General features: G+C 39.3%; 2 protein-coding genes across 4 annotated transcripts in view; one reads left to right on the forward strand and one right to left on the reverse strand.

Annotated features, from left to right (window-relative positions):
* The window catches only part of GSAP (gamma-secretase activating protein), a 47,238-nt gene extending 43,953 nt beyond the window's left edge, over positions 1–3,285 (forward strand). For 2 of the 3 annotated variants that reach the window (XM_059816177.1, XM_059816178.1), the window contains 3 exons: positions 471–575; positions 726–819; positions 1,853–3,285. In XM_059816177.1, the coding sequence (XP_059672160.1) occupies positions 471–575; positions 726–819; positions 1,853–1,953 (300 nt within the window). In that variant the 3' untranslated portion in view covers positions 1,954–3,285. The remainder of the gene's footprint in view (positions 1–470; positions 576–725; positions 820–1,852) is intronic. The other variant, XM_059816179.1, reaches the window with a different exon arrangement.
* A 277-nt stretch (positions 3,286–3,562) lies between these two features.
* The window catches only part of CCDC146 (coiled-coil domain containing 146), a 76,012-nt gene continuing 53,012 nt past the window's right edge, over positions 3,563–26,562 (reverse strand). The window contains exons 9-18 of the mRNA XM_059817158.1: positions 23,571–23,666; positions 22,181–22,351; positions 19,363–19,451; positions 19,085–19,249; positions 16,480–16,704; positions 15,611–15,839; positions 8,336–8,464; positions 6,638–6,775; positions 4,996–5,244; positions 3,563–3,763 (exon numbers count right to left, since the gene is read on the reverse strand). Of these exons, the coding sequence (XP_059673141.1) occupies positions 3,563–3,763; positions 4,996–5,244; positions 6,638–6,775; positions 8,336–8,464; positions 15,611–15,839; positions 16,480–16,704; positions 19,085–19,249; positions 19,363–19,451; positions 22,181–22,351; positions 23,571–23,666 (1,692 nt within the window). The remainder of the gene's footprint in view (positions 3,764–4,995; positions 5,245–6,637; positions 6,776–8,335; positions 8,465–15,610; positions 15,840–16,479; positions 16,705–19,084; positions 19,250–19,362; positions 19,452–22,180; positions 22,352–23,570; positions 23,667–26,562) is intronic.

Here is a 26,562-nt window from a genome sequence, read left to right on the forward strand (position 1 = left end):
CTGAGAGAAGCCCTGTTCTGAACAGAGCATTGAGAAATGGGGTATCTCTGTTATTCTTTGGGAGAAAATGGATCTAAACCAAAAAGTCACAGTAAAGGATAAACGGTCATCTTAAGCCTCAATTAATATTTAAGTACACATGCAAAGTGGGACAGAGGTAATGGGACAGACTGACTGATAGAAACTTACCGAGTAGCTTAGTGGGTACTGAGTAGCAAGGTTTTGATTGTATCCCACATTTTGGGAGCATATTGTAAGCTCTTAGTTACTGGCTATGAAAGGAAGGCTCTGTGGCTACAAATGGTGACATCTTAGCTTCTGTCATCAGTGTCTGAAAGCAAAGCAGTAAAGCAGTCTATGTTACGGCCTGGATTTTGTTTCCATGTTTTTCCTCCTTTTCTCCCTCCTAAGTTTCCACTGTCCTGTGTTTATGTTCTCAGGTTTTTGGCTTTTGTTTTTTTGCTTACTAGGCTCTTGGTCAGAAGGTCCACCAGTTTTGGAATCATCCAATAAATGCTAATTTAATTGCACGGAAGTATGTGAAACTTTTGCTTGAGAAGCTGGGGCACAGGCGGGTAAGAGCACATAGGACATTTTTTTTAAATCTTCTGCTTTGACAGCGTTGAGATTCCTGACCTTTCTGTTGACTGTAACACACTAAAGGTAACACTGAAACTTGGCACTGTGCGACTTTGTGAACTAACCTGCAATATTCTCCCTTACAGTGTAGCAGGCCTATCCCTGAGAGAGTCTCAGTACCTGTAGAGTTTTTGCCACTTAACTACCTGACTAATATTCTGGCAGAGATAGAGAATCAAGGTAATGTTCGTTCTGTGCTTTGGAAGACCAATAATTGTTACCCTTTGATGCTCACGCTCAGCTGTATCCTGACTCTATTGATATAACTGAGTTCTAAAACTCGCTGTCTGAACACGTAGGTTTGGTCATCTTTCTGTTGATGGGAATTGTCAGGGGGCTTCTTCGCTGCATATCCCTTCATCCAAATCCTCTGTGTGTTGAATCCAATTGGCAAATTTGCATTTTTCAGAACACATGTAGTGAAACAAGGTTCACGTACAACATGGTGGTAGCTGTTATTCTGTGTTCAAATGGGGAGAAGGGCTTGTTCCTTATTTATACAGTATGGTGGCTAAGAGGCAACCAAAATCAGATCTTCCACCTCAGAAAACAGTACCCAGATCACTAGGTTAGGAGGTGCTCTGAAGCACCAGGCACTTTTTATTTCAATGCTGTTCTTTTTTTGAAATTAAATTCAAGTTGGTTAGGGCACTTGCTTCATACAGTGAACCTAAGCATCTGAAGATTTTGAATTCCACTGAAAAAGCAAGGTGCATTAAGGGAAGCATTATACTTCTTAGCGTCACGGGCTGTGCCTATAATAATAAACAACATAAATTCAGGATAAGGACCTGAAGGCTAAAACAGGATTGTCCATGTATGGATATCACCCATTTGGGGAGGAAAAGGAGTTAAACCATATAGAAGCATATAAGAACATGCCCTGGTGCATTTTATGTACTGGAACAAACATAGCCACTGTGCTTAAATCTTGTTTTGGATCTCCAGTGTAGAATTAGTACGAAGTCCCTAGCGGCCTCCAGAGATGGTCGGTTGTTTACTGGTACCCCATTAACAGGAAAGTTTCTGCCATGGATGAGCATTCAGATGACTCCACTGAAAACTGTAGGTATTTTGTGTAAATAAAAACACAGGTCCATCTATTACCTTATCTTTCAGTATTGTAGATGAGAAGATGTTTAATGGACTGTAGGATTAAGTGTACAAGAACACTTACGATGTTTTAAATAACTTTCTCACAATGTTTTTCTAGGTGTGCATCCATATGAAGAACAAGATCACATTAATGTAAGATTTGTAGAGGAAACAGCACTCAAACACACTATGACACTCTTGGGCCTCAAATATTCCTGAAATAACATGCTGTTGAAGAAACCTAACTGTGGTACTCTTACATAAAAGTATTCACGCAGAAGTATGCAACCAACTTTTTTTTGTGTTTAAGTTTAAATGTTGTTTGCTGAAATCACTGACTTCTAGATAAATCCTAGAGAAATTCATCTGACACAAACCCAGGTTTCCAATGAAAGATATCTGTGGTTTCATTGTTTCATGTTGAAGTGCTGAAGTAAGTGGAAGTGCAGCAGGTATCAAAACATGCTGTGAAAATTGGTATTAAGATCAATTATTTTAACAAGATAGACAATCCTGAAAAAGGTAGTCCAGTTGTATTGTACAGTAACAAGAAAACAGTAACTGTTTACTCATTTAGATTAATAAAATGATTTCTTGGTGTGTTTATGTAGAGCAGGTGATAACAAATGATGAGTCAGTCTCTGTATATAATGCATCAGTAATGCTGTATTAATTCCTTGTGGTGGTCATGTGTTATCTTATGGTACTTCTGCCTTTAGAGTTGGATTCTAATATATTCAGTTTTGTAATTAGCACAAAATATAATCTTCTTAAAGTGCCTGTAACAGGGTTTTGTTTTGTTTTTTTAAGATATGTATAATATATTGTAAGCAATACAGGATAAGAAAAAAGTTCTTCAGAAATTTACCTTAACGGTGGCTTGGACAGTGTTTTACTTAATTCTTTCCTTACAACTTGTAGTGTTACAGTTCAAACCTCAGCTTCAAACAGAAATGATGGAGATTGTTTTTCCTTAATTTTCAACTTTTATTTATATATAACTGAACCAGTGTTGGTTTTTTTATGTTCTGAACTGTGACATCAATTTAAAATAGTAATAGTGGTTTGCTATGCAGAGAAAAAACATTCAGTGCTGATATGTAGGATTTCTGCAGCCTTTATTGGATTTAAAAATAACTCTGTCAAAGTTTCAGACTATTAAAACTAGTGAAACTGATTGACAATCTGACAGAATTTGGAGGTTTTCAGTATCTCTCTGAGCAGTTTCCACTGATGTTTCCTGTTCCTAACCAGTGAAATAAAAAGATCCAGTTCTGAGGGGTGACTTGGCAAGTTCGTGGTCATTCCCTTGTCATTGTCGTCAGTGAAGCAAGAGTTGTAGCCTTCTCAGTAACTGCATAGAGGGAAGGAATATTTTTCTCAATATAATTAAAATTTGTCTGGCAAGCGTAAACTCCAACCCCAGGCTGCAGAAAGCTGTCTTCGTGTATTTGTATAAGCAGCGGGGACTTTGTTCATATTATATTAATAACAGGAGAAGATTTTCTAACCTTTTTAATGAAATATTGCATCTGATTATGTTTTATAATATAAAACTTTACCTGGAAAAAAAATAAGCGTTGTATGAATATCACTCATTTTTCTTAACATTTTAAAATACTGCACTGCATTTGGGATACCAGGCTCCTCCTAGCCAGGAGAAGGGAACTTGTATCGCTGACTATTTAGCTATGCTTCTGGCACTATCAATACTTTTGTTTTCATATGGAATTTGGCTAGACACTGATGGACATTCCTTCAGTGCAGTGTAAATGCTATTGACCCTAGAGATTCAGTAATGGCCTCTGCTGCTTTAGGTGCTGTCTGTTCAGATTTCAATTGGCTTTACAATAGGTTTTCTGAAGTGTCTCATATTTGAACCAGGTTCACTTGGTTTGAAAGGAGCCAGAGCACCATAGGGCCGTGGCAATGGGAGACTGTATTCATCATCTGGGATATAGGCAGTTGGGCGTTGTTCAGCTGTCGTGCAGACACAGCCGGGAGCGGCTTGTTCCTCTTCTGCAGCATGCTGTGAAAGAAACACATTTTGATCACTTAGCGATTATATGCTTTAAAACTCCAGTACTCTCCTGAGCCAACGTACAGAATGCCTAACAAAGGTAACACCATTAGTCTAGTCCTTAGCAAACCACAAAACCCAGAGAGGTGTTAACTGTTCATTGAAAGGAAAGCATGAGTTATTGACCGTGTAGGTGTGAGTTTCTTTTTAAATAGTATACAGTTTAAGCCTGTAATGCTTTTGTTGTTTGCGAAGAAAACAGATTAGATGAACTTATAAAAGTTGTAATAAGCGTGCACAGAACATCTCAAGAACAAAATAATAGTTGCGATGCTCCAAAACATGGCTCTATTTAGGCTGACAGCAGCTGTTTCTCGATACAGTTACTGCAGTGAGCTTGTATCCGCAGCACTGAAAGGAAACTGAGTCACAGTGTGAGCAGAAGTGTTAATGACGGGGAAGTTTCTTACTGTAAACCAGTTTTGCTGCAGCAGTTCTACGTGACTTCAAGTTTTTGAAGTGTATGCACAGTGTATTCCTCTCCCAGCTTTGTGCACCTATCAGATTCCTTCGGAGTGATCAGCTAAAGGATTCATATAGCAAAGCTAATTACCGATCAGCAAGAGTTCCCTCAGTATGCACATCTAATTTTTATACTACTTTTTTTTTCCTCTGGGAGCAATTTGCTCAGGGATCACTGATGGTCTCAACTATGGAGGCATAGTATCCAGCAGGGTATAATTTGAAGCACTAGTTGATAAGCTGCCCTGCCTGCCCTCCGTGTCTTGCCCAGCAACCTCATTTCTTGCTGCTTCTGATGTTCACTGCATCTGGTATGTGGAAGATGCTAAACTTATTTGTCCTGAACCCACACCCCACCTTCTGCAGCTTTACCTTGAAATCAAATGGAAAGCAGTCCTTCTCTGATTGACTGTCTCACCCATCATTCCAAAACATGGTCACACAAATTACTTTCATAATTGAAGGTAAGTCTGCCTTTTAGTGTATTCTCTTGTTAAGATTCAATAACCAGTGTGTCCAACTACAGTTAAAGCTCCACAAACCCGCAATGTACCACTTTTGTAGTTCTGTCTATACCACCATCTCTGCTGACTCCTGGAGCTCCGTGTTTGGCAGCCAACAGCTACGCAGTGAGCTAGTACAGCTCTTTCAGAAAAACAAGCTAGAGCAGCAAAAAGATGGGGCTGAAGACCTGATGGCAACGTATGGCAAAAACTTACTTTAGCTCTGACTTCAGCTGCTTCTCTATGCATCTTCTCATTGCGTAATATCTTCAACCATTCATTTTCTGTTTCTTTGGGAGGAGGAAGGCCTTGATCGATCCTTGATGAAACAGTCATCAAAAATTGTTCTTTGTCTCTCATTTCCTGCTGGAGTTTAATGGCAAGTGCTTGCTTCATGGATAGCTCTGCAACAACAGCCATAGTCTTCTGGGTTCTGTCCTTTATCTTCTTCTGCAGTTCATTTGTCTGGAATAAGTAACAACTACATCTTAGTGTCTAAAGGGAAGCCCTAACTTACTGGGCATGACACTTAGGTAAGTATTATGTAAAAACAAGTCCAACTTGACTCAGTTTTTAAAACCAGTTCAATACTTGAAAATGACTTAATGAAACAGGATGTGTGCCTCTGCATACGCTTGAAACCACAGAAACTGGCAGCATAGAAGTCACATTTACTTCAGTACAAGACACAGAAAAGTTTGTATTTATTTCCTGCCTTTTTCAGCTGAATAGCACAACTCCTGTTGCACTCAGAGGCAGGTGTTAAACCCAGATTCCAACTGATCCTGTGCACAATTAACTTCGTAATGTAAGTGTAATAAGCCTGATCCCTACAAGGTAATTGAGTGACAATGTGGACACAGTGGGACTGTGGGTTGTGAAGTTACCCTTGGCAGGGGGACGAACAGAAAAGGAATGGGACAGGAATCCTTGAGTCTGACTGCAGATGATTTAAACAAAAAAAGCCCAACAAAACTTAAATACTCCTTTTAAAGTGACTAATAGAGGAGAGTCAGAGCACTTGTGAATGTAACTTTTGGCACGCTGCGATTTTTACAGTTATTTATTAGCTAGTGGCCATAATTTCACAAACCCAAGTAACAGCCATGTTATTTCTCTGTCTGTGGAAAACTAAAGATTTGCTGCTATAAAGATGTGTTGTGATTTAAGCCTTTCTGAGTGCCAAACCCAACACCTAAGAAAAAAAAATCAACCCTGGCCTTGTTTTACAATAATTACATTGCATTTTTCTTCTCTCTTTCACTCAGCTCTGCTCCACTTGGAGCTTTTTTGTTAAGGAGGTGGAGGTGAGAAGATTTTTGCTCTTTCCTAAACAATATTACTGGCAGTTAAAAGGAAATAGCTATAATTATATAAAAGTAACTATATTGAAAATTATATTTCTTTCTTGTTTGGTTCTCGCTACCTAAATAACAAAGAAACTTTGAGCCAGATATCAAGTTTCTCTTTTTATATGTTGGAGTAGAACTTACCTGGCTTTTCCCTATTTCTTTTTAGCCTTTGATGTGTTTGTAGTGGAAGGGCTGTTAAGTACACATGCAAAAGGAGGATTCTACCAAGTTTCTAAGCACCTACCTGAAAAATAAGTAATCCTATATTTTGGTGAAAGGTACTATTTATGGTGCAACTCTCAAAAAGAAGGTACACTCACCTAATGCTCTCACTATGTCTATATTACCGTTACTACTAAATGTCTATGATTTCTGAAGACTAACATATGATTTGCCTATCACTATTTCCAGCCACTTTTGTAATTTGCATGTGAGTCATCTTACCTCTTGCCCAGATATTTCATTTCATACAGGCCAGCAAGCAGAGCGTGCAATGCCTTTCTTACCCTCGTAGCTAACAGCAGTGTCTCCTGCTTCCCATTCTCTGCCGTGGCACGGATTCTGTCTGTCAGCCGGGAAACGTGCTCGTAGAGAAAATCTGTCTCCAGCAACTTCGCCTCTTTCTGCACCAGCTCTACCTCTAGCTGCAGTGAGAAGCAGTATATCGGGTGTGTACGTAAATGACAGGGGAAGGTGCAACACAAGGTATTCCTGTGATTGCTTCGAGAGCTGCTGAAATAATGCTGGTGAACAGACATAAATAATCACTTCACCATCAGTTTTCTCAAAGTTTTCACCCTCTCTGCCACGTATCAGGCCAAAGTTGGTTCAGTTGGTTACTGTCAGTTGTTCAGTTCTGTATCAGACTGGGCCCTGTTGAGGGGCAGGCATTACACCAGCATTATTACTGCCTTGCTGTCATTTTCTTGAAAGCAATGGTTTTTTTCTAGTGATTTTTTTTTTTTTTTCACCTTCTGGTTCCTTGAGTCATGCCATAAAAAGAAGGTTTCAGCTTTTGCTTTAAATAACTTTTCCCTCCTGCTGCTAAAAAAAAAAAAAAAAAGAAAGTATGGGCTCCAAAGACTAAGAAAGAAGGTATGTGCAACTAAAAGGACATCAAAATCACAAGGAGATTGAAAGAGAACATTTAAACTTCTCTCATGACTCCAAGGAACCCTGCTTTTTAATGTGCAGGTTGGTAATAGTGGGCTGTGTTGTAGCCTGCTTGGCTATGCAGAGCTCCCTCCTGTCAAGGAATATGGGACAGTAAAGCAAAAAGCTCAAGTACTTCAAGCAGAAGCGTTCATGGTAAATCCTTACAAACTCGATTTCAAAAGGAGAACTTAGGTGTGTACTGCTTCAAGCGCACCGGTACCCTAATACCTTCACAGCCCTGTGTGAATCCTCCCCAAACACTAAATACAGTGGGGGGAGTTTTGTGCCCCTATAAAAGGGACAAACAAGAATATCTAAGAAAATACCATGGTTGCTCATTCCATTCCTTTACCTTCCCCCCATATGCCATACAGGAGGTGCCCTGACATTGGATTTTATATTGGACCTAATGCTTCATTTTGAAGACTTCTCTGGCAGCCGTCGGCGATGCTGCAGTCAGGCGTGCAGCTGCTTGGCTGGCCTGGCTGCCCCTTCCATGAAGACCTGTTCTGTCGCTCCCTGTTCAGCATGGAAACGAAGCAGTACAACCAAACCCTGCAAAGGATGTTTGATCCTATGTAACATATGCAGACTTTGTTAAGAGGGTAGTGGGACTGCCTCCAGCTCACAGCCTGAGCATTGCGGTGGAATGGCTAGTGGAATGACAAGTTCATTCATTAGCAGTTGTTTATTTTGCATTTATTTCCCTCTGCTGCCTTTTCTGTGCCTTCCCGTAGTGAAGCAGAAGGATCTGCACTGAAGTGCCAATGATGCAAACAGGCCAGCTAGCAGAGGATGCTGCGGAGCCAGGTATTCCGCACAGAGCCCATGTTCTTCGCCACCGCTCCAGCCTTTGTAGGAGGAAGTCAAAATGTCCCACAGCCAGTTGTCCTGGAAAGCAGGAGCTGGGCTGGACTTCCAATTAGCCAATCATAATTATTTTAATTCCTCTTACAGGAAGTTTATTATAAAACTAAAAGATACCATTCGCTTTTTCTAAAAGAGGTCAATTACAGTGGGAGAGATTGTGACATGATAAGTGATGTTACCTGCTCAATCTTTTTTAGCAGCTCAGGTGGAGACGGGTCCTTCCCTCCTAAGTCTCGCTTTCTACTCTCATTTGCGGGGTCAGCAAAGATTTCCTCCACCTGTTTAATCCTGTCCTTGCACTGGAAATACTAGCAAACAAAAAGCCACAACGGTTATTTTTTCAGACAAGAAGCCAAAGCCCCATTATTACTACCTGACCAGAAATGGAAGGTCGCAGTGTGTCTGATTTACACCAGGAGAACTACACCAAAGCAGCTGGGGTGGCTGCACTGCCAACTCCTGGGCTTGGAAGCAAGACTCCAGCTTTGCTGGGAGACGTTTGGGGTGCTCGGGTGGTGTAGGACTAAGCAAAACTATATTGGTCAAACACTGAGAAACATTTCTGTATGAAACCAGAGGTGGACATACATCATTCTCCTGTCCTATTGCTAATGAACAGGAATTTGAAAAAACAGTAGACTGTCACAGAAGGTCATGCCTTTAATGCACAAATACAAATCAGTTTCATCTTATGGTTTAACTGTCTCGAATGCTGTTCCTTTGACTCCTTCTCCACATGCAACACAACCACCTGAAATTATACATAACGCTGCCACATGGAAGAAGCTTTTTCTCTGAGGCACCGGGTATGACAACAAGAGCCCTGGACTAGAAGATGATTTTCATCACGTGTTTGGTAAGTCAGAAAAAGGCTGTCCCAGGGGCTGATAGCCTCTTCAGCTTCTGCTGGTGGCCTGGATGAAAAGCCGCAGACAGTTTGTACCAAATCACGTCCTTCGGGCCATAGCAGGGTGGGCTCAGGGCCACCCTCCGCAGCCACTCTTAGTAGGCAGGGGGATGGACCGCAGCCCCTGGGGCTGGGCAGCGAGCTGAGACCCACCACAGCTACGGCTCCGTCCCGAGGAGGGAGAGGAGCACCAGGAAGGGTGGGAGGCCCCACCGGCACCAGCTTCCCTCCCCTCTCCCCCGGTCTCTGCAGCCCGGCTGAGCTGACACCTCCAGTGCCGGAGGCAGCTGTGCAGGGGCAGTGGTGGGCACCTGGGGCTCCTCTGGGACTCACCCCGGGAGCATGTCCCTGCAGACTTTCTCAATGCTAACAGACAAGATTTCCTTGTGCTGGGGTGGGGAGAGGGGTTAATACAAAGGATTACGAGCCATTTTTAATTTTTTTTAAAGGAGACAATGGTGTGACAGTTGCAGGACGGAAGCAAACCCTGCTGTCTGCTAGAAATTGAGTCTCACCCACTGCTTTGTCCTCAGGCTACTTTTTTTTATCCTCAGGAATACACCAAATGTTTGAGGTGGGGAGGGTCTTCCTTTATTCCCTACAATCTTCTGTTTGACCCCCAGGATCCATTTAGGGATGTAGGAAGGATACAAGTGCCTGACAGTTTGGTTGCAAGTTAAATCTGAAAGTCCCACTTCCCTGCTGGTAACGCTAAAGGTCTCATCCCTGTAGGCATCCAAGTTTTCTATGTTAAAGTTCCCAGGCACATGTCCTGAAGTGACTCAGTGGTGACACTGAGCGATGTGGTACTCCCGGGACCCACAGAGGCAGGTGTTCCCTGACCTTTCCGATGTGAGGTGTTCCCATGGAATAATGCTTCCCAGAATACGCTGATGGACAGCCAGGTTTTGCATAAATACTCACTGAAGGAGTGACTGGGACCATTTCTTCATGTTTGGACTTGCAGGACTGACAGTGGTGGGGATTTGTGCTTTGATATGCACCTGGCCATCTGTCAGTGCGTTGTCACTCCAACCTTGATCTATTAGCTCTAACATAACATGATTCAAGTTGCTATAAATGCTAACCATCAGTTGCAGGTGATGATGTTATTAAGGAAATAAGTGATCACTGGCTCTTAAAGTTATGAGCAGTCAGCAAAAGGACAAAGTAAATGCTTAGATGTTGCTACAGGGATGGGGTTTGTTCACTGGAAGTTAACAAGTCATGTTTAACTGGAAAGGGGAAAACTGACAGATCTTCTTGGGTGATAATGGAACATTACCAGAACACTCATCTTCAACACTTCTTTTTCTGGTAAAAGAAGCATCATGCAGCTCTTTCTTTCACACTTTGTCTGGGAGCAGGCAAAGTAAAACCTTAAATAACTGTAATGAACAATTTCCTGGTCAAATCATGATTCAGTTTAAAAAGAATGCCATTCAGTGTGCAACTAGGTACTGAAAGATTTATTTTCATTTTAAACAACTAAAACTCAAGCCCAATAATACACAGAGCGGAAGAATGTAAGAGCAGGACCAGCACAAACAACAGGATGGAGGTATGCTTCCAGTGATGTTTCATATCTGGGTCCAAATTGCTCAACCACTAACTCAGCTGAAAATGCCTTGTTGGAGGCAGTGGGACCGTAATGAGATTAGGGACAGCTCACCAAGTAAAATTTTGCAAGCTTGAATAGTTAATTTAGAGAAGAAGGACTATTGCAACTGTCCAAACCAGAAAAAAAATCCATTAAAAGTTTCATGTTAAACTTAAATACTAGGCTTGCTGTTAAATGCAATATGAATTTGGAGTGATTAGATGCAGGCTAATCCAAAAGTATGGAAAACAAAGCACATTTAAAAATAACCACGCTATTCTGTGTCTGCTTAAGTGATGTGACTATAGGCATCTTTCTTTATTTTCTTCTCATTTGTAGTGTTTTCCTTGGACAAGACTTTATCTGAGTTCTAAGAGATTCTAAGTCTTAAAACCAAAAAAAAATCCCTTGTTTTTTGGAGTGGATTTGATACAGGGGATAGAAAAGGCTCTACAAGAGAGGCTTTTGTATGTTTGATTGTAATCAATCAGAAGGAATTGTTGAGGGATGAACAGATGAGAGGGAACGCATGCCTAGATAAAGGGACTGGTCTGAAAAAGTGGAGATCTGGTGCTTGTTTTGCAAATTTCAGAGAAGGTAGGTGAGGTATGCAGAGTACCAGAAAAGGGCAACTATCATACCTGTTTTTAAAAATGGGGGGAAAAGGAGCTATGGAACTATAGGTAACTTATCTTCAGTTTCTGAAGAATAAATCTGGAACAAATCTTTAAGCTTTCTTTGTAAGTAGCTATAAAAGAAAAAGGGTATGAATAACAGCCAACACAGGTATGTTGAGTCACGCCAAACGAAACCAATTTCTTACTATGATAATTTAACAGGTGTGTGACAAATATCATACACCTTGATTTTTTCATAGCTTCAATATTGTTTCATATGACATTCTCATAAACAACCTAAGGAAATGGGGTCTTGATGAAAATAAAAGGTAAGTACTACATAAGCAGAACGAGGTTAAGCTCAGAGAGACTGCAAATACTTTTGGAGGAAGAGATTCAAATTCAAAATTACCTTGGTCTGAAAAAAGATCTGAATCAAAGAGATAATATTAAATAAAAATGCAAGGCACTACCTGTAGGCAGAAAAAATCACCTGTACAAATACAGAATCAAGGTCAACTGTTTAGATATCTTTTCTTTAAAAAAGGGTCTGGCTGTTACATACACTTCCATGACCATGAATCAATATGTCATGTTGCAAGAAAGGCTACCATCGTACCTGGGCACATAAGCAGAAATATAACCTGCAAGATGCCTGAATGAATCCTTTCACTCTCACGGACTGATATTAGGCACTGCACCTCAAGAAAAATAAAGACCATGTTGCCAAAAATAAAAGAAAGGCAAAAAAAGAATGATCCAAGAAAGATCTGTTAAGGGCTGATGGAAAGAAACAGGGTTGTGTAACAGCAAACGGATGGGAGAGGAATGTGATTAACTTTCTTCCAGTAACATGAGATGTTTTGCAGGGAGAAAGAGAATGATCTGTTTGTCATGTCCCTAGTGGACAGAATACAAATCAATAGGCTTATGTTGCAGCAAGAAATATACAGACTAACGGTTAACAAAATCTTTCCACTGTTAAAGAAGGACTGGGATAGCTTGTGCGGGCAACTGGAGTTTCCCAGCGGCGGTTTGAAAGAACAGCTTAGCCCTCTCAGGAATGACAGGCAGTCCTATGCTGGAGTGGGAGCAGGATTGCCTAGATAAACTCTTCCTCTCTCTACTAGCCCTATTTTTCTATGACTGCAATGATGTAGTCTGGAGATTTTCATGGGGTTGTATTAAAACCTGCATAAATGTTGATGCCAAATGCCTCAATGAAACTTGCGGTCCCTGTTACGTTAGTTGAACTCTGAGGCATGGAAGTCCCATCTACAGCGTCTTGACAGCTCAGCAGGTCTACGTGTTGGACTAATTAATGATTAATGCTAAGTACTTCTCATTGATGCATGAAGGCAGATTAGTTTTCATGGGTCATTTCAGTCAGCGGGAACAGTCCCTTGATGAGCAGTCCCAGTTAAAAGTTACATAGTTTTATCACCAGGGAAAACCACCTTAGAATCTCACCAGGTATTTTTTGTGTCAGATAAAGGAAGTGCAGGAGTGTAGGAGACCCAGTTGAAATTTTTGTTCTTCCTGAATTGGCACACAGCCCTGACCTGTGCTTTTCCCCTTCCCAATGGGTACCACAGCCACCGAGATAAGGGGTCAATTTCTGCAGCCTGTTAAATACAATGTACTCATTCATCCATCTATTCCAAGAGGTATTTCTCTAACAGAAATAGATACCCTATCTCAGAACAGCTAATGATGTGATGATTAAAGCAGCTGTTGAGAATATGTGAGACTTACATTCAAACAGTGTCTCTAAAAAAGTCAAAAGATCCCAGTCAAAGGCAAACAAACAACAAATACTGAAACTTTTTCTATTTTGTGAGACTGGATCTTCTTTTCCTTTCAGATTTCTCACTACATATTTCTCACTATATATTTAAAGAATTACCAGTGACGGATATCTGTTGTTGGAAAATCATTCAGCATTCAATACTAGAATGTTTAATTCCCCCATGGAGGGAGAAAAAGGAAAAAAGTTCTGGGGTAATGGGAAAGTTGGGAAATGCCAAAGAGGAGAAAAATATTACAGAGAAGAATAAGATTACAAAGTCTCAAAAATACCCAAGACTTAAGGAGACAGGAAGGGTAGGAAAAAGGGAAGAATAACATTTAAAAGGTGCAGGTACAGGACTCAGCCTGCCTAATTCAAATGGTCTAAAGCGTATTTCAAATGTAGGAGCCTTTCGAAGCATCCTTCTTACATGATTCAAAGTTTCCTATACAATCGATGGGGAGAGGTAGGTGCCTTGAGAAGGAAGCCCTCCAAGAAGAATATCATGCTTCCTAAGTAGGGTTATCGGCATCTGCCTCTGGAGGCAAAGACACCCAACTCTTTCCATTAATAAAGAGACCTTGTTCACTTATCTGGATAATTTGTTCTGAGGGCTCCTAACACAAAGTTAAGGTTAGGCACGCTGGCTCCTACACAAGGTCACAACAAAATGAAGAAAGAAAAACTAAAAGGAGAACTCAGAAACAAAATTTACAGTCTCCATTATAGGAGGTCTAAGGGCTTCTCACAGAAATCAAGGTTTCATAGTCCTGTGGTGCACTGATCCTCTCTCTGAGTGTTTATAATTATCTGAACTGAAAGACAGACAAATGGTAGTCGAAAGGGAGCTCCCGTTACCACCACTTCAGATTTCACCTTGGTGTCAGAGGTTGGTTTCATAGACAACACAAGTGATTTAGATCTGTATTCACCACATCAGGTCAAAGTCTTGTGCAAATAATCATTATCGTAAGAGCTTTTGCACATTATAACTGAACAGATGCTGAGTTGGATTTCAACATGGGGCCAAATTTGTAATCGGTACAGGAATTAGCATTCTGAATTTGGCAACCAACCAGACTCGGGATTATGGCTTTTATTTAAATCACGGAGATAAAGCCAAACAAATTGAAATTGTTCCTCACTAGACATAATGGCTATTGGCAGTGGGAGGAAGAGTATTAATGCTAGAATGGTTGAGCATAAGGAGATGACTGGGTTAATGGTCAGTCTGAACTACAAAATATTCAGTAACCACAGTATTTGGTTACGTTTTAAAGGCTGATAACTGCTTATTTGCCATTGTTCACTGCAAATTCTCTGACTTTGGAACATTTATTAAGTCTACTCCATGTGTAATATCACACCACTCTGTATTTTCCTACTTTTAAATTTTATGTCAATATTGCAAAAAGATTTAAAGCACCTATAACAATAGCCTCCCTTTAATGTTGACTTCAGGCTTCACATGAACGATCATCACAAAGGAGAAAGTTTTAGGAATGCAGAACAGAAATATCAATGTTTCATGATTGACTCTGTCAGTTCACAAAAATCATCTGCATTTTGTTACTGTATTTCACTCAGTGACTCTCAGTGTCATTCTAAACCTTACCTGAAAACATATATTTTTTTTCTTTAGTCTATCATCATTTTTTCATACTCCCTCTGTTCATCATTTAAATCTGTAACAGCACTGTAAAGTTCTTCAGGGTACAATTTGAATAAGGTATTATACAACATTTTATTCTTTTAGCAGAGCATACAATTTCTTTAGAAGACCAGAAGTAACAGGAAAGTGCAAGCACTATTTAACAGTGAGTCACAGCTCCCATCGATGCAGTTACAAATGGCAATGGTACACCCTAATTCATGATTTTGTGCAGACACTAACAGAATATGTATGGAAAAAATTACCATCTGGAGATAAGGTCAAAAGTAAATGAGCCATTTCAGAAAGCAAGGAAAGAATGTCCCAAACAATGATGAACACTGCAGTTTGTTAGTTGTTTAATGTCATGTTGTATCTAGAACTAAAACTTACACTGTTTTTTTGTAGAAGAAACTATATGTGGATTATATCATTGTAGGCAGCAGAGTTTCCAGAGTAGGCTCAGGGTCAAGTGTGAATTGAGTTATTATTTTAGAATAAGAGCTAAGTATATCTCCCACCCCTCCACCTACCCCCATCAATACAGTTTTAACAAATTTTATCTACATTCCCATTTTTTCCCCATGACTCCCATTCTCCAGCTTAGTCATACTGACATTTCAGGCTATGGGCGGGTTAGCTGAGATTCCATATCCAGGAAGCGTTTGGCATGTGCATAACAAAGTGTACCAGCCAGTTACACAAAAGCATAGAAACTCACATATCTGAAGTTACAAGCGTGCATCAGTGCTTTGCTAGACAGGTGTATTACTGAACTTTCTGTTTTAATAAACCTTGTACATGCAGACATTTTTTTTTCCTATGAAATTACCTTAAGTTTTAAAATACAGAATAATAGAAACAAAAAAAAGGCTTTCTTTCCCACCAACCTGTATCTGAAGTACCACCAGATGTGCATCCAGGGCATTCTTCACTGGGAGCACGTTTAACCACAATTTAATCTGTCTCTTTTTCTCAGCTACCTTCAGCTTCAGAAGTCTAATCTTTTCATCCATAACTTGCATCTCAATATCTCCATTTCTACACAACATCTCTTGCATGTTTATTTTTTCATATAAAATGCATAGTTCTTCTTCTCGATTTCTGAGCAGAAGACCACTGCAATAAGCCCAAAAATGAAAAGGTAGAATTAAAAAAAAAAAAGACTCATATTCAGTGTATTCCAATCAAGAACATAACTGGCAACCTTGAAAGACAGTAATAATCTGGGAAAATGTACAAAGTCTCACACATATTATTTTAATTATTTTAATATCATGCCAACATTTTAAACAGGTAACAAAATAATTACAATGTGAAAATCAGAGAACAAAAAATTGCAAAGGATGGTCTAATCTCTCATATAATTTTAAAAGCCTTTCTGGCTGGCCTTCCACAGCATCCATTTAAAAATGGATTAACATGATCAGGGAGCTTTACATCTTCTGCATTTTTTTACCTTATCTGCGCACAAAGCACAAGCAGAGCAGGAGGCTACAAGCTCTCAAGGCATTCAGTAGCCAATACACCATGTTTTTTAATAATAGTTCTGAAGAATGAACATCTTCACCAATGGAGAAAAAACATCTGTGTAATGCAAAGCAGCCCTGACATTGCAGTGAGGCAGATTGTTTAGCAAAACATTGTAGTGAGGCAGTCTTCTAGTATTCCTAATTTGGAATGCTTGTAAATTGAAAAATATTGTTGATCCATGAATGTAAAAATTAAGCACTATATTACATCAAATTTACATGTATACCTCTCATTTTGTTGCTGAATAGCCCTTTCATATTTTTTGCGTAGCTGCACACTTTCCTCTTCAATGCGGGTGACCGTATTGGTAAGCCTCTCCAGATCCAGACACCGTTGCTTTTTCTTTTCTTTCATCTCATGCATGATTTGTACAATTTTGTAATAATCACTTTTGAGACTGTCTGTAATTGCTACATTATTTGTATTCTTCAGACGTTGTTTCTGCAATTTTCTTCAACATAACAGAAAAGTAGGAAAGCTTTTAGTCCTTTCAATTTGAAAGCAATTTCAGCAACTAAGAGCAGAGCTTAAACTAATTCCTCAAATACACAAATGATCTCCTATGTCACTCTGCTTCACAGGAGCGTTGCAAGAAGAGAAAGACTCTCTGAGAACAGCTTCTCTCTGCAAACTCTTCCCAGCTTGAAGAGAACTGGATTATGACCCCCAAAAATGCTATAAACAGAGCACTGCACTATAGTTCTTTTCTTCTCCACTGGGTAGCCCAAGGGGACATAAGAAATAAAGTTCAAGAGCAGAAGCATAAACTGTGATGCAAAGTCTTAATGTGTAGAAATCCTGCCCTTCTATTTAAAGAATGATATTTAAATGTGTTGTGATTCAAAGGTCTCCAAATCTACTGTTTATAAAACCATCTATCACAACATTCACACAAGAAGGAAAATTATCAGTTTCCCTGTTTGACAGATGAGAAAAATATCACAGTGAAAGTTCAGTGAAAAGATCACATTATAGACCCATAAAAATGAAGAACAGAACTCATTATTTCCAGCGACCTTGCTGGCCTCTAGATGATGGTCTCCCACTTAAAATACAGATTCTTGTCGCCACACGGATTGTTCATTTGCTCATGACATGTAACTTAGAGTTACTGCACTTGATTGTGGTAAGTGTCACTTCTTGATCCAGTATCACTACTTTATCAACACTGGGGAGATATTCACGTCAACATACAAAAGAGGTAGTGAAAGGAGAAGCATAGTCTCCTGTTAAAATACAGAACTGCAGATGAAATATTCTGCCTCCCTTCATGGACTCCATCATTGCATTGCTGAATTACTCTGTGCAAAGCAGTAAGCTTCTTTCTGGTTTATCTCCCCTGTATGTGTAAGCACCTTCCAGTTCCACAGAGTATTACTGAATTGAATTAAACTTCTGTAAAACAAGTTTCAGACTGAAAGCATGACAGTATCGCAGAAATTCAATGTGTTACTAAACATTTTCTGAAAAACCTTTCTCTTATTTGAACGGATACTCTGGCTGTCCTCCAAATTGTGTAGGTTGCAGTTAAGTCAGTGATACTATGATACTAAGGTCTATTACTGGAATTAAAAATATTTTCCATAGGCAAGAGAATTGCTGATAATTCAGTACCTCTGGCTAGTTTCAAATACAGGTTGGCAGAGATCAAAATGCCTGTTGGATCTTTACTGGAGTAGGGTCACCTACAATAATTACATATTTCTGCTATCTAGACAATATATAACCATCTTAGCCTTTTTTTCCCCCTCCTTTCACCAGTAATTAATAGGCAAGGCCTCAAAAATTTTAGCACAAAATGTCAGCTTGTGCATCTTGACAAAATCACTGAAATCACTGAAGTTCCACTTCTTGTCTAGCTACCTCCAGCATGACTTTGAAAACAGAGATTCACAATATACTTAGAGTGAATATATCCTGAATGCATTCTTTGGCCTGGCTGTGCAATTTTTTTTGGCACAGAAAAATAAAAGTTTTGAGAAAATCAAATTGTTTTTAAACTACACAGTTTTGGCTGTGCTGTTTTGCATACACAGTTAACTATTCACTAGCTTCCTACTTTCCCAATTAACGATTTCAGAGACATTGTTTTTCTGTCTATACTGCAGAATATCATCACTAGGATGACAAAAAGATGGCAAAAAGACACCTCGACTAAATAATGGTCTAGGAAAAAATAGAAGTCACATGCACCCACTGTCTTTGTTGTGACTGTAACCTTTCATTTTGACTAGGATTGCCTGGAAATTGAAACCATGTTTTGTTTGATCTGCAATAAACATTATCCAATAAACTTCAATTTGAGTTTCAGCCAAGAAACCCGCTTTGCGCTAATTTAATAATTAGACAGCTGCATTACTAGCTAGTGACTCATTTCACAGTACCATGCACCACTCTATTATGGAATCACATATGTATTGGACCTCTTTTTGTCTAAGGGTAAGCAAGTGTGAGTATAACAGTGTTGTTCATATTGAATGAATAGCATGATAATGCAGATACTAGAGGCTCAAGAACTGTAATACAAAGGGAATGCAATGACAATTATATCCCTTCAAAGGACAGGAAAGTGAGACAGTAGCCAGACAAACTTCAAAAATGCTTCGTGCCATGCAGTGATGCTCAAGCTAATTGTGAAGTGTTAGGGTGACAAGAACTTGGAACAGATTATGTAAGGGTGCTGCTAAATGTCTTTCAATCAGGTTTTAAAAATCAGGATAATAACTATCAAGGATGATACAGGCATAGTTGAAGTTGGACTAGATTATCTCTTAAGGTTCTTCTAATCTTACATTTCTATAATTGTTATCTACAGCTTACTTAAAACTCACCTTTCCTTGGTTATAATAATATTCCTTAAATTTTCTGTTTCATTTCCTAGCAATTTTATCCGGTTTTTTATTTCACTTTCTTTCTGCTGAGCAGCATGCACCAAATTTATACATTTATTCCTTTCATTTTGGATAACATCATATATTTTAGCAAATCCTTGGAGTCTGAAGAAATGACAGGTGTGAAACAAATAATTATTATCATTTCACTTTACTTGCATAAAAATTGCTTTAAAAGAAATTTTTTAGCTAATGTATTGTTATTATTATTTTCTTACTGTTTTTGGATTTCTCTTTTCCTCTTTTTGTACTCTCTTATTTCAAGATCCTTTCTTTTTATTTCTTTAATAACATTTTGGAGTTGTACCTGAAATTTAAATAGAATTCAGTAAGCACTTTAGAAACATCAAAGAAATATCTTCAAAGAAATGACTCAGAACAGCTATTTCTCTTAGACAAGGAAAAGACAGTGAGGTGAGATTATTCAAAGAACTTATTCTAATTGTAATGAAATGCTTTTACTGTAACAACATTAAAGAACATAGTCTTACTATGTATATTAAGCTTACAATGACTGTTATTAGTGTAGATAATTTGATGCTGCATCTTAAAATGCTTGGTCCCTTGTAGCTGGAGTTCTACTGTTTCTATTAATGAGCTTCTCCGTTCCATCACTATATAATTATTTGTCATATGCACCACTGAAATTGTACCTTTTCAAATAAAATTTCTTTTTTACTCTTTTCTGGCTTTTAAGCAATCACTGATGCTTGAGTACAATGGTACATTTACATTTTGTTATGGCTCTGGACCTTTTAATTTCAGTTGTGTTTCGTCTTTAATAGCCTGTGACATTAATCTTCAATGGACAGGACTTTTCTCACCTCCCACTGGTATCAGGAGGAGGAGATCGGTATTAAAAAAGCTGGTGCATGTTGTGTTGCAACTCTGGGCATATGTGTATGTGTGCGTGTGTGTGTGCGTGTGTGTTCACAGAATCACAGAATCACTAAGGTTGGAAAAGATCTGTAAGATCATCAAGTCCAACCACCAACCAACAGCACCATGCCCACGAAACCATGTCCCACAATGCCACGTCCAGATGTTCCTTGAACACCTCCAGTGAGGGTGACTCCACCACCTCCCTGGGCAGCCTGTTCCAGTGTTTCACCACTCTCTCAGTAAAGAAATTTTTCCTAATATCCAGCCTGAACCTCCCCTGGAGCAACTTGAGGCCATTTCCTCTTGTCCTATCACTTGTCACTTGGGAGATGAGACCAACACCCACCTCTCTGCAACCCCCTTTCAGGTAGTTGTAGAGAGCGATGAGGTCTCCCCTCAGCCTCCTCTTCTCCAGACTGAACAACCCCAGTTCCCTCAGCCCCTCCTCATCAGACTTGTGCTCCAGACCCCTCACCAGCTTCGTCGCCCTTCTCTGGACACCCTCCAGCACCTCAATGTCCTTCTTGTAGTGAGGGGCCCAAAACTGAACACAGGATTCGAGGTGCGGCCTCACCAGCGCCGAGTACAGGGGCACGATCACCTCCCTACTCCTGCTGGCCACACTATTTCTGATACAGGCCAGGATGCCGTTGGCCTTCTTGGCCACCTGGGCACACTGCTGGCTCATATTCAGCCGGCTGTCAGCCAGCATCCCCAGGTCCTTTTCTGCCAGGCAGCTTTCCAGCCACTCATCCCCAAACCTGTAGCGTTGCATGGGGTTGTTGTGACCCAAGTGCAGGACCCGGCACTTGGCCTTGTTGAACCTCATACAATTGGCCTCGGCCCATCAATCCAGCCTGTCCAGATCCCTCTGAGGAGCCTTCCTACCCTCGAGCAGATCAACACTCCCACCCAACTTGGTGTCGTCTGCAAACTTGCTGAGGGAGCACTCTATCCCCTCATCCAGATCATCAATGAAGATATTAAACAAGACCGGTCCCAAAACTGAGCGCTGGGGGACTCCGCTTGTGACCAGCCACCAACTGGATTTTGCTCCATTCAGTATGACTCTCTGGGCTTGGCCGTCCATCCAGTTTTTTACCCAGCAAAGAGTGCACCTGTCTAAGCCATGAGTCGCCAGCTTCTCCGGCAGCCTTTCCCTCATCCACTCGGCAGGTCACCTGGTCATAGGAGGAGATCAGGTTGGTCAAGCAGGACCTGCCTCTCATGAACCCGTGCTGGCTGGGCCTGATCCCTTGGATGTCCTGCACATGCCCTGTGAGCACCCTCAAGATTAACCTCTCCACAATCTTCCCTGGCACTGAGGTCAGGCTGACAGGTCTGTAGTTCCCCGGATCCTCCTTCCAGCCCTTCTTGTAGATGGGCACCACATTGGCAAGCTTGGTGTTCATTACTTTGTACTGTTTTTTTTTTTTATCTGTTTATGGATTGATTTTTATTGCAGGTGCAAAGTCTGACATGTTTGTTTACTTTATTTTTATAGACAGTCAGAGATTCCCTAAGTGCTAGAAGGGTAGCTTACATAATTTATTTGAATACAGACATACATTGTGGAAGTATAAATAACTTGTTCCCAGATACAAACCCGGTAGTTAGTATAAACTGTGCAACATCACAGCACATATATGATATTATAATGCCAGCAAAATGCAGGCAGCAAACCCAATGAATAGTCCTAGATTCTGTGACCATAGGAAAACTTTCCATCCTTCTTCACATTAATATAACAATTTACACCTGGAAAAGTGTCAGGAAAATAAAAATTGCTGCCTCTCCTTGGAATGAGTAGCAGTTCTATTTATCTTTTAATGTCTGTAAATTTGTAAAATACAACACATCGTTGTACTTCCAAGAATCTCGATTGAGGCTATATGCTTTTCTGCCTCTTTATTCCATAGGCTTGAAAGAAAATGTCCTTTCAAATACCTTTTTTCAATTTTGGCATGATATTTTAATATTGCAGAAGTTGCCAATAAAACAACACAGTATTGTGAGCTTCCTGTGCTGTGATGGAACTTCAAAGTAAAGTGGGAAATGGGAATCCATAAGGCTCTCCTCACTAGTAATTAAATCTCTCCATATACCAGCTTTGACTTCAGGAGAGTCTTCCAATGATATGACATAATTTTTTACCTGGGCTTTCTGAACATCCCTAGATTTCTGTTCTCTCTCTTCAACTTTGAGCCAAGACAGATGTGCAAGTCTGGATAACTCATCTCTGCATTTTTCCTGCTCTTTGAAAAGCTGGCCTTCTTCAGCAATACATTCTTCTAACATGTGGGCATCCATATCTGACATAATTTCCTAAAGAAAATTCAGTTTAATTCCTTATGCATCGATGCATCAGTGTTGGCAAACCCAAAGCTGGAAACACTTTGGGTTTCTCTGCAAAGTACACATATATACAGACTACATGGATTTAAAAAAAAAAACTATTACTTTAAAATACCAGCTGAAACACCATCCATGATCCCTATACTAACATGTCAAAATATCACCTAGAAGCATTTCTGTTCCTCAGTCTAGCATATCTTTCAGCTATTGCCCACGGGGCAGAATGGTTCCTTATGGCCATATAATCTCTAAATAAGTTTGCTGTCAGGTCTTGACACGTCCATACTACACAATGGAAGACACTGAGCTTTCACATTAAGAGACCAAATGCGGATATTTAAAACAGTGCAAAGTATCTCGTTGCCTAGAGTTGTTGGAGACTCAGTCAATACAGTCAGCGAACTCTAAAGAGCTATTTGCTCTACCCAGCCTAGGCTAACCTCTTTAGGAGCAGGTGAACGGATGGCTTCCTAGGCTCCACTGATCTCACGACTAGATTGTTATTGACTATCGTGGCACATTAGATACATATCCCATAAATAAATAGTGACATGTAGATACCGAACATATATCTATTCAAACACAAGCTGAATCACACCTGGTAATGCTAACAAATTCAAAGACAGCACAAAAAGAAAATAAGGAGATATGATCTTAAGAAGAAGGTATATCTGAAATATTGTTTCTTATAAAGTCATTTATATAGTGGCAAGTACTAATAATCTCATAATTGAGACATCTGCATTTCCACACTATATATGGCTGTGCTGAGTATAGACAGACATCCACATCAGACAGACGTCTGGACATCACAAAACTGCGAAGAAGAAAAATTATAATGTACAAATGCTGAATTGTCCTTGTTTCAACAAGACACTGTGCTATATCCAAAGGAAATTTAAACCCATCATATTTGTAGCTGTAATGTAGTTAATGATATTCAAAAAGAGTTAACCTAGAAAGTAGATTTGCTTTCTGCCTTCCAATATGTGACCAGTAACACCAAAAAATGTTTATTAAAAATGACAAACAAGTGGTCTTTAAAATTGAACAAATCCTATCACTTGTTTTTGCAGCAGAAAGCTGCAAATAGAAACTCCCATCATTTTTTCTTCAAACAGTCCCTTTATTCTCATGATTGAAAACCAACTGTTATAGCAAAAAAATATGAGAAAGCAGAACTCAGCACCTGTTCAGCTAAACTTCTCTTGGTCATTTCAATTTCCTTCTGCAGTTCTCGTCGTCTTTCTAATAATACTCCATTACTTTTAGGGATGGCTTCTGCCTACAAAAATAAACCAAGCACAATGAGTGATGCAAACAAAAGATGTGAAAAATGTAAACTGCAGATAATCTATTTGAAGTAGTTACACACATTAAGAAATGAATTTTCTGTCTTGTTACAATAGCTAGTCCAAGAGTTCTTCGTTGAGTAGAGTTCCTCAGCAACATATCCAAGTTTCTCAAATTTTCTTTTAAGAATTTAACTACAAACACTAAACTTCACAAAGCCCAGTTTAAGTACTGAATTTATAAGGATTATGTTTTTCAGCAACTAAACCATCATTAAAAAAAAATAATCACAAAGAGTGATTATGCAAAGATGTCACCTTCTAAATTCACAGAAGATTTTCTGAGTGAAATTCTCACCTTACTGAAGGAAAAAATAGATTTACCACTGATTTTAATAGGGTCAGTATTTCACATCTGTGTAGATTTGATATCATAGTTTTTGCTTATAAAGTAAGATTTTTCCTCCTTAGGCTCTAGAAAGCCAAAACTAACAAAACAAACAGTTAGGTATTATTTTTTCTTGTACATTATTGGAAAATCTGTTTATTCAGTGAGATTTTATGAAGGAAGACACATCAGAAACTGCTTTCTGATTAAAAGATATCTGAACAATCCCACTATAACTACTTGTGTTATATAACTCATAAGGCAAAAGGTTGTATTGGCCTCACAGTGACTAACTTCACTTCTTAGAAATTCTTTACAGTTATAAGTAAGTAAGAAATAAATACAGCAGGCTAACTATGCAGGCATATGTTGCCTGTCTGTAATTGCAAATTGCACAGGTGGGAAAAAAATGACACTGAACGACACATCTGGAAGCTATTCAAATATAATACACGCAACCCTGTGGTATCTTTCTCAGATCTCAACCAGATGTTAGAGTTCAAAACACTATACCTCAATAAAGATAATGAGATGTTTTGCACTTATGGTTTTCACTTCTGTGATATTATAAAATTAGATGTTGTTTACTTGCATTAAGGGAAATGAGGCACAGTAAAGGTCAATCTTTGGAGTTACTTTGGTTTCAGCTGCCAACTCTGAGACAGATTTGGTTTGAATTACATTTGCTAAAAGGTCAGTAAAACCTGTTCTAAGCAAGTTGCTTTCACTCTTGTGGAAGGAGCAAACACAGCCTTTCTGTGGAGCTGTAGTGGCTGTAAGTAGGTATTTCCACATTTTCAAGATGGGATTCTAAAGATGCCATCAAGTTCTTGAGTCTAAAAGTAGAAAGCTCATACAAACACCTTTAATCCATTAAGGACTTTTGTTCACATAAGACATAACTAAACTTTTAGGCACTTTTGGCTGCCTCTGTGTTGCCCCGATTGAAGAGAAGGCGTGCATGGAGAGGAACAGCAGTTCTGCTCTGGGCTGGTGACAGCCAGAGCGGCCAGTTCTCTTTCACACAGAATGTCAGCGTTTAGCAATAGCTGACCTTTCACAACTTATTAAGAAGAAAAACACAGTTGAAGGAAGTGTTTCTGTAATTTCCTTATTCTACAAACCAGTCATTCTGCACTTTGCACGTGATTTAAAGTAAGAGAAATTTGGGGAAGCACACAGATGTACTGCTGCTTCTGCAATCACATTTTTATCTCAGCAATTAATTCTTGTGATTTTTTTCACTTGGAATCACACTGAATAAATATAAATCTGTCTTTTTAAGTAGTTAAAGGAACTTTAACTTAAAATATTTTAACTTTTCCTAGGTGTGCTCCTAAGCCTGACGAATTTAAATAGGCTCAAGACAGCAAAAGCTAAGAAGAATCAAGCTTGCCACTTTAGTATTTTGTACTCCAGTACTGTATTTGAACTGACCATGCTGCAGAGGATCGGTGATTTCACATTGGTTCTTCTAAAAGAGCCAACAAAGGAATCAGAGAAAATACAGAGCGTGGGAGGATGGGCTAAACCAACTATATTGCCATGGCCTGTTTGTGTTAGGGTAGCATCCTGCAACTTCTGGAGTAAAATACTGCGTAGAATTTCACTTCTGTTTCTGGTGGCATTCCCTTTCCCTGACTGCTCATGATGATGCTACTTGCAAGACACAAACCAAGCCTATAGGATAACCTAGTGTTAGCACTGAGGGAATCCTTTGCAGTGCAACTTAAAACCTTTAAGGGTCTCATTACAGGTCTCTTGCCCTTTCACACAGTGTAAAGGGGTTGGGTTGGATTTGGCTCTCAGCCAAGATAGTGAAGTCTAACCACAGCCGTCGGTGAGTTATGGCATTTGATTTTAGCATTTTACATTTTCGAACTATTGTGATTCTCCCATCAGGAATATTTCTTCAATAGGAACACAGGAAAAAAATACTGTTTCCCAGATTCTCTTAGCTGATACTGAAGAGCAAGTCAGTATGAGCTTTAAGATCAAAGTCTGGAATATGAGTCAGTCCTTTAACCAATATTTCAAGAAATTAAATCGAAAACTTTTTTTGTGTAGTTCTAGAGCTTTCCTTCCTGCTCCCAAGTGGGATTATATTACTAGGTAATTAATACACGTGTGAATTCAGGAGGAATTTCAGGGGAGACATACAAAAAAATCTATTACTTAATCTATTAAATATTATTGAGTAATGTTGACAGCTGTTTAAGTAGTAAAGCTAAGTATATGTGGGTTTTGATATCATACAGTTATTTTTAAAAACTTTACAGTAATGTAAATATGACTTTTTTCTGCCCTGAATTGCTTAGAAGGACCAAGAAAAATGTTAATGACACTGTGAATCTATCAAGTCCTTATGCTTTTAACTCAGATAATGGATATTCTCTGAAAAAATACTCATCTGACTAAGCAAAATTAATTTTATAAGACTGACTTACAATTTAGACTAAGCAATAACACAGTATAGGAGAAAAGGTCAAGAAAGAGAGAAT

This window comes from Gavia stellata, chromosome 4, assembly GCF_030936135.1.
Source record: "Gavia stellata isolate bGavSte3 chromosome 4, bGavSte3.hap2, whole genome shotgun sequence".
Lineage (NCBI taxonomy): Eukaryota > Metazoa > Chordata > Aves > Gaviiformes > Gaviidae > Gavia > Gavia stellata.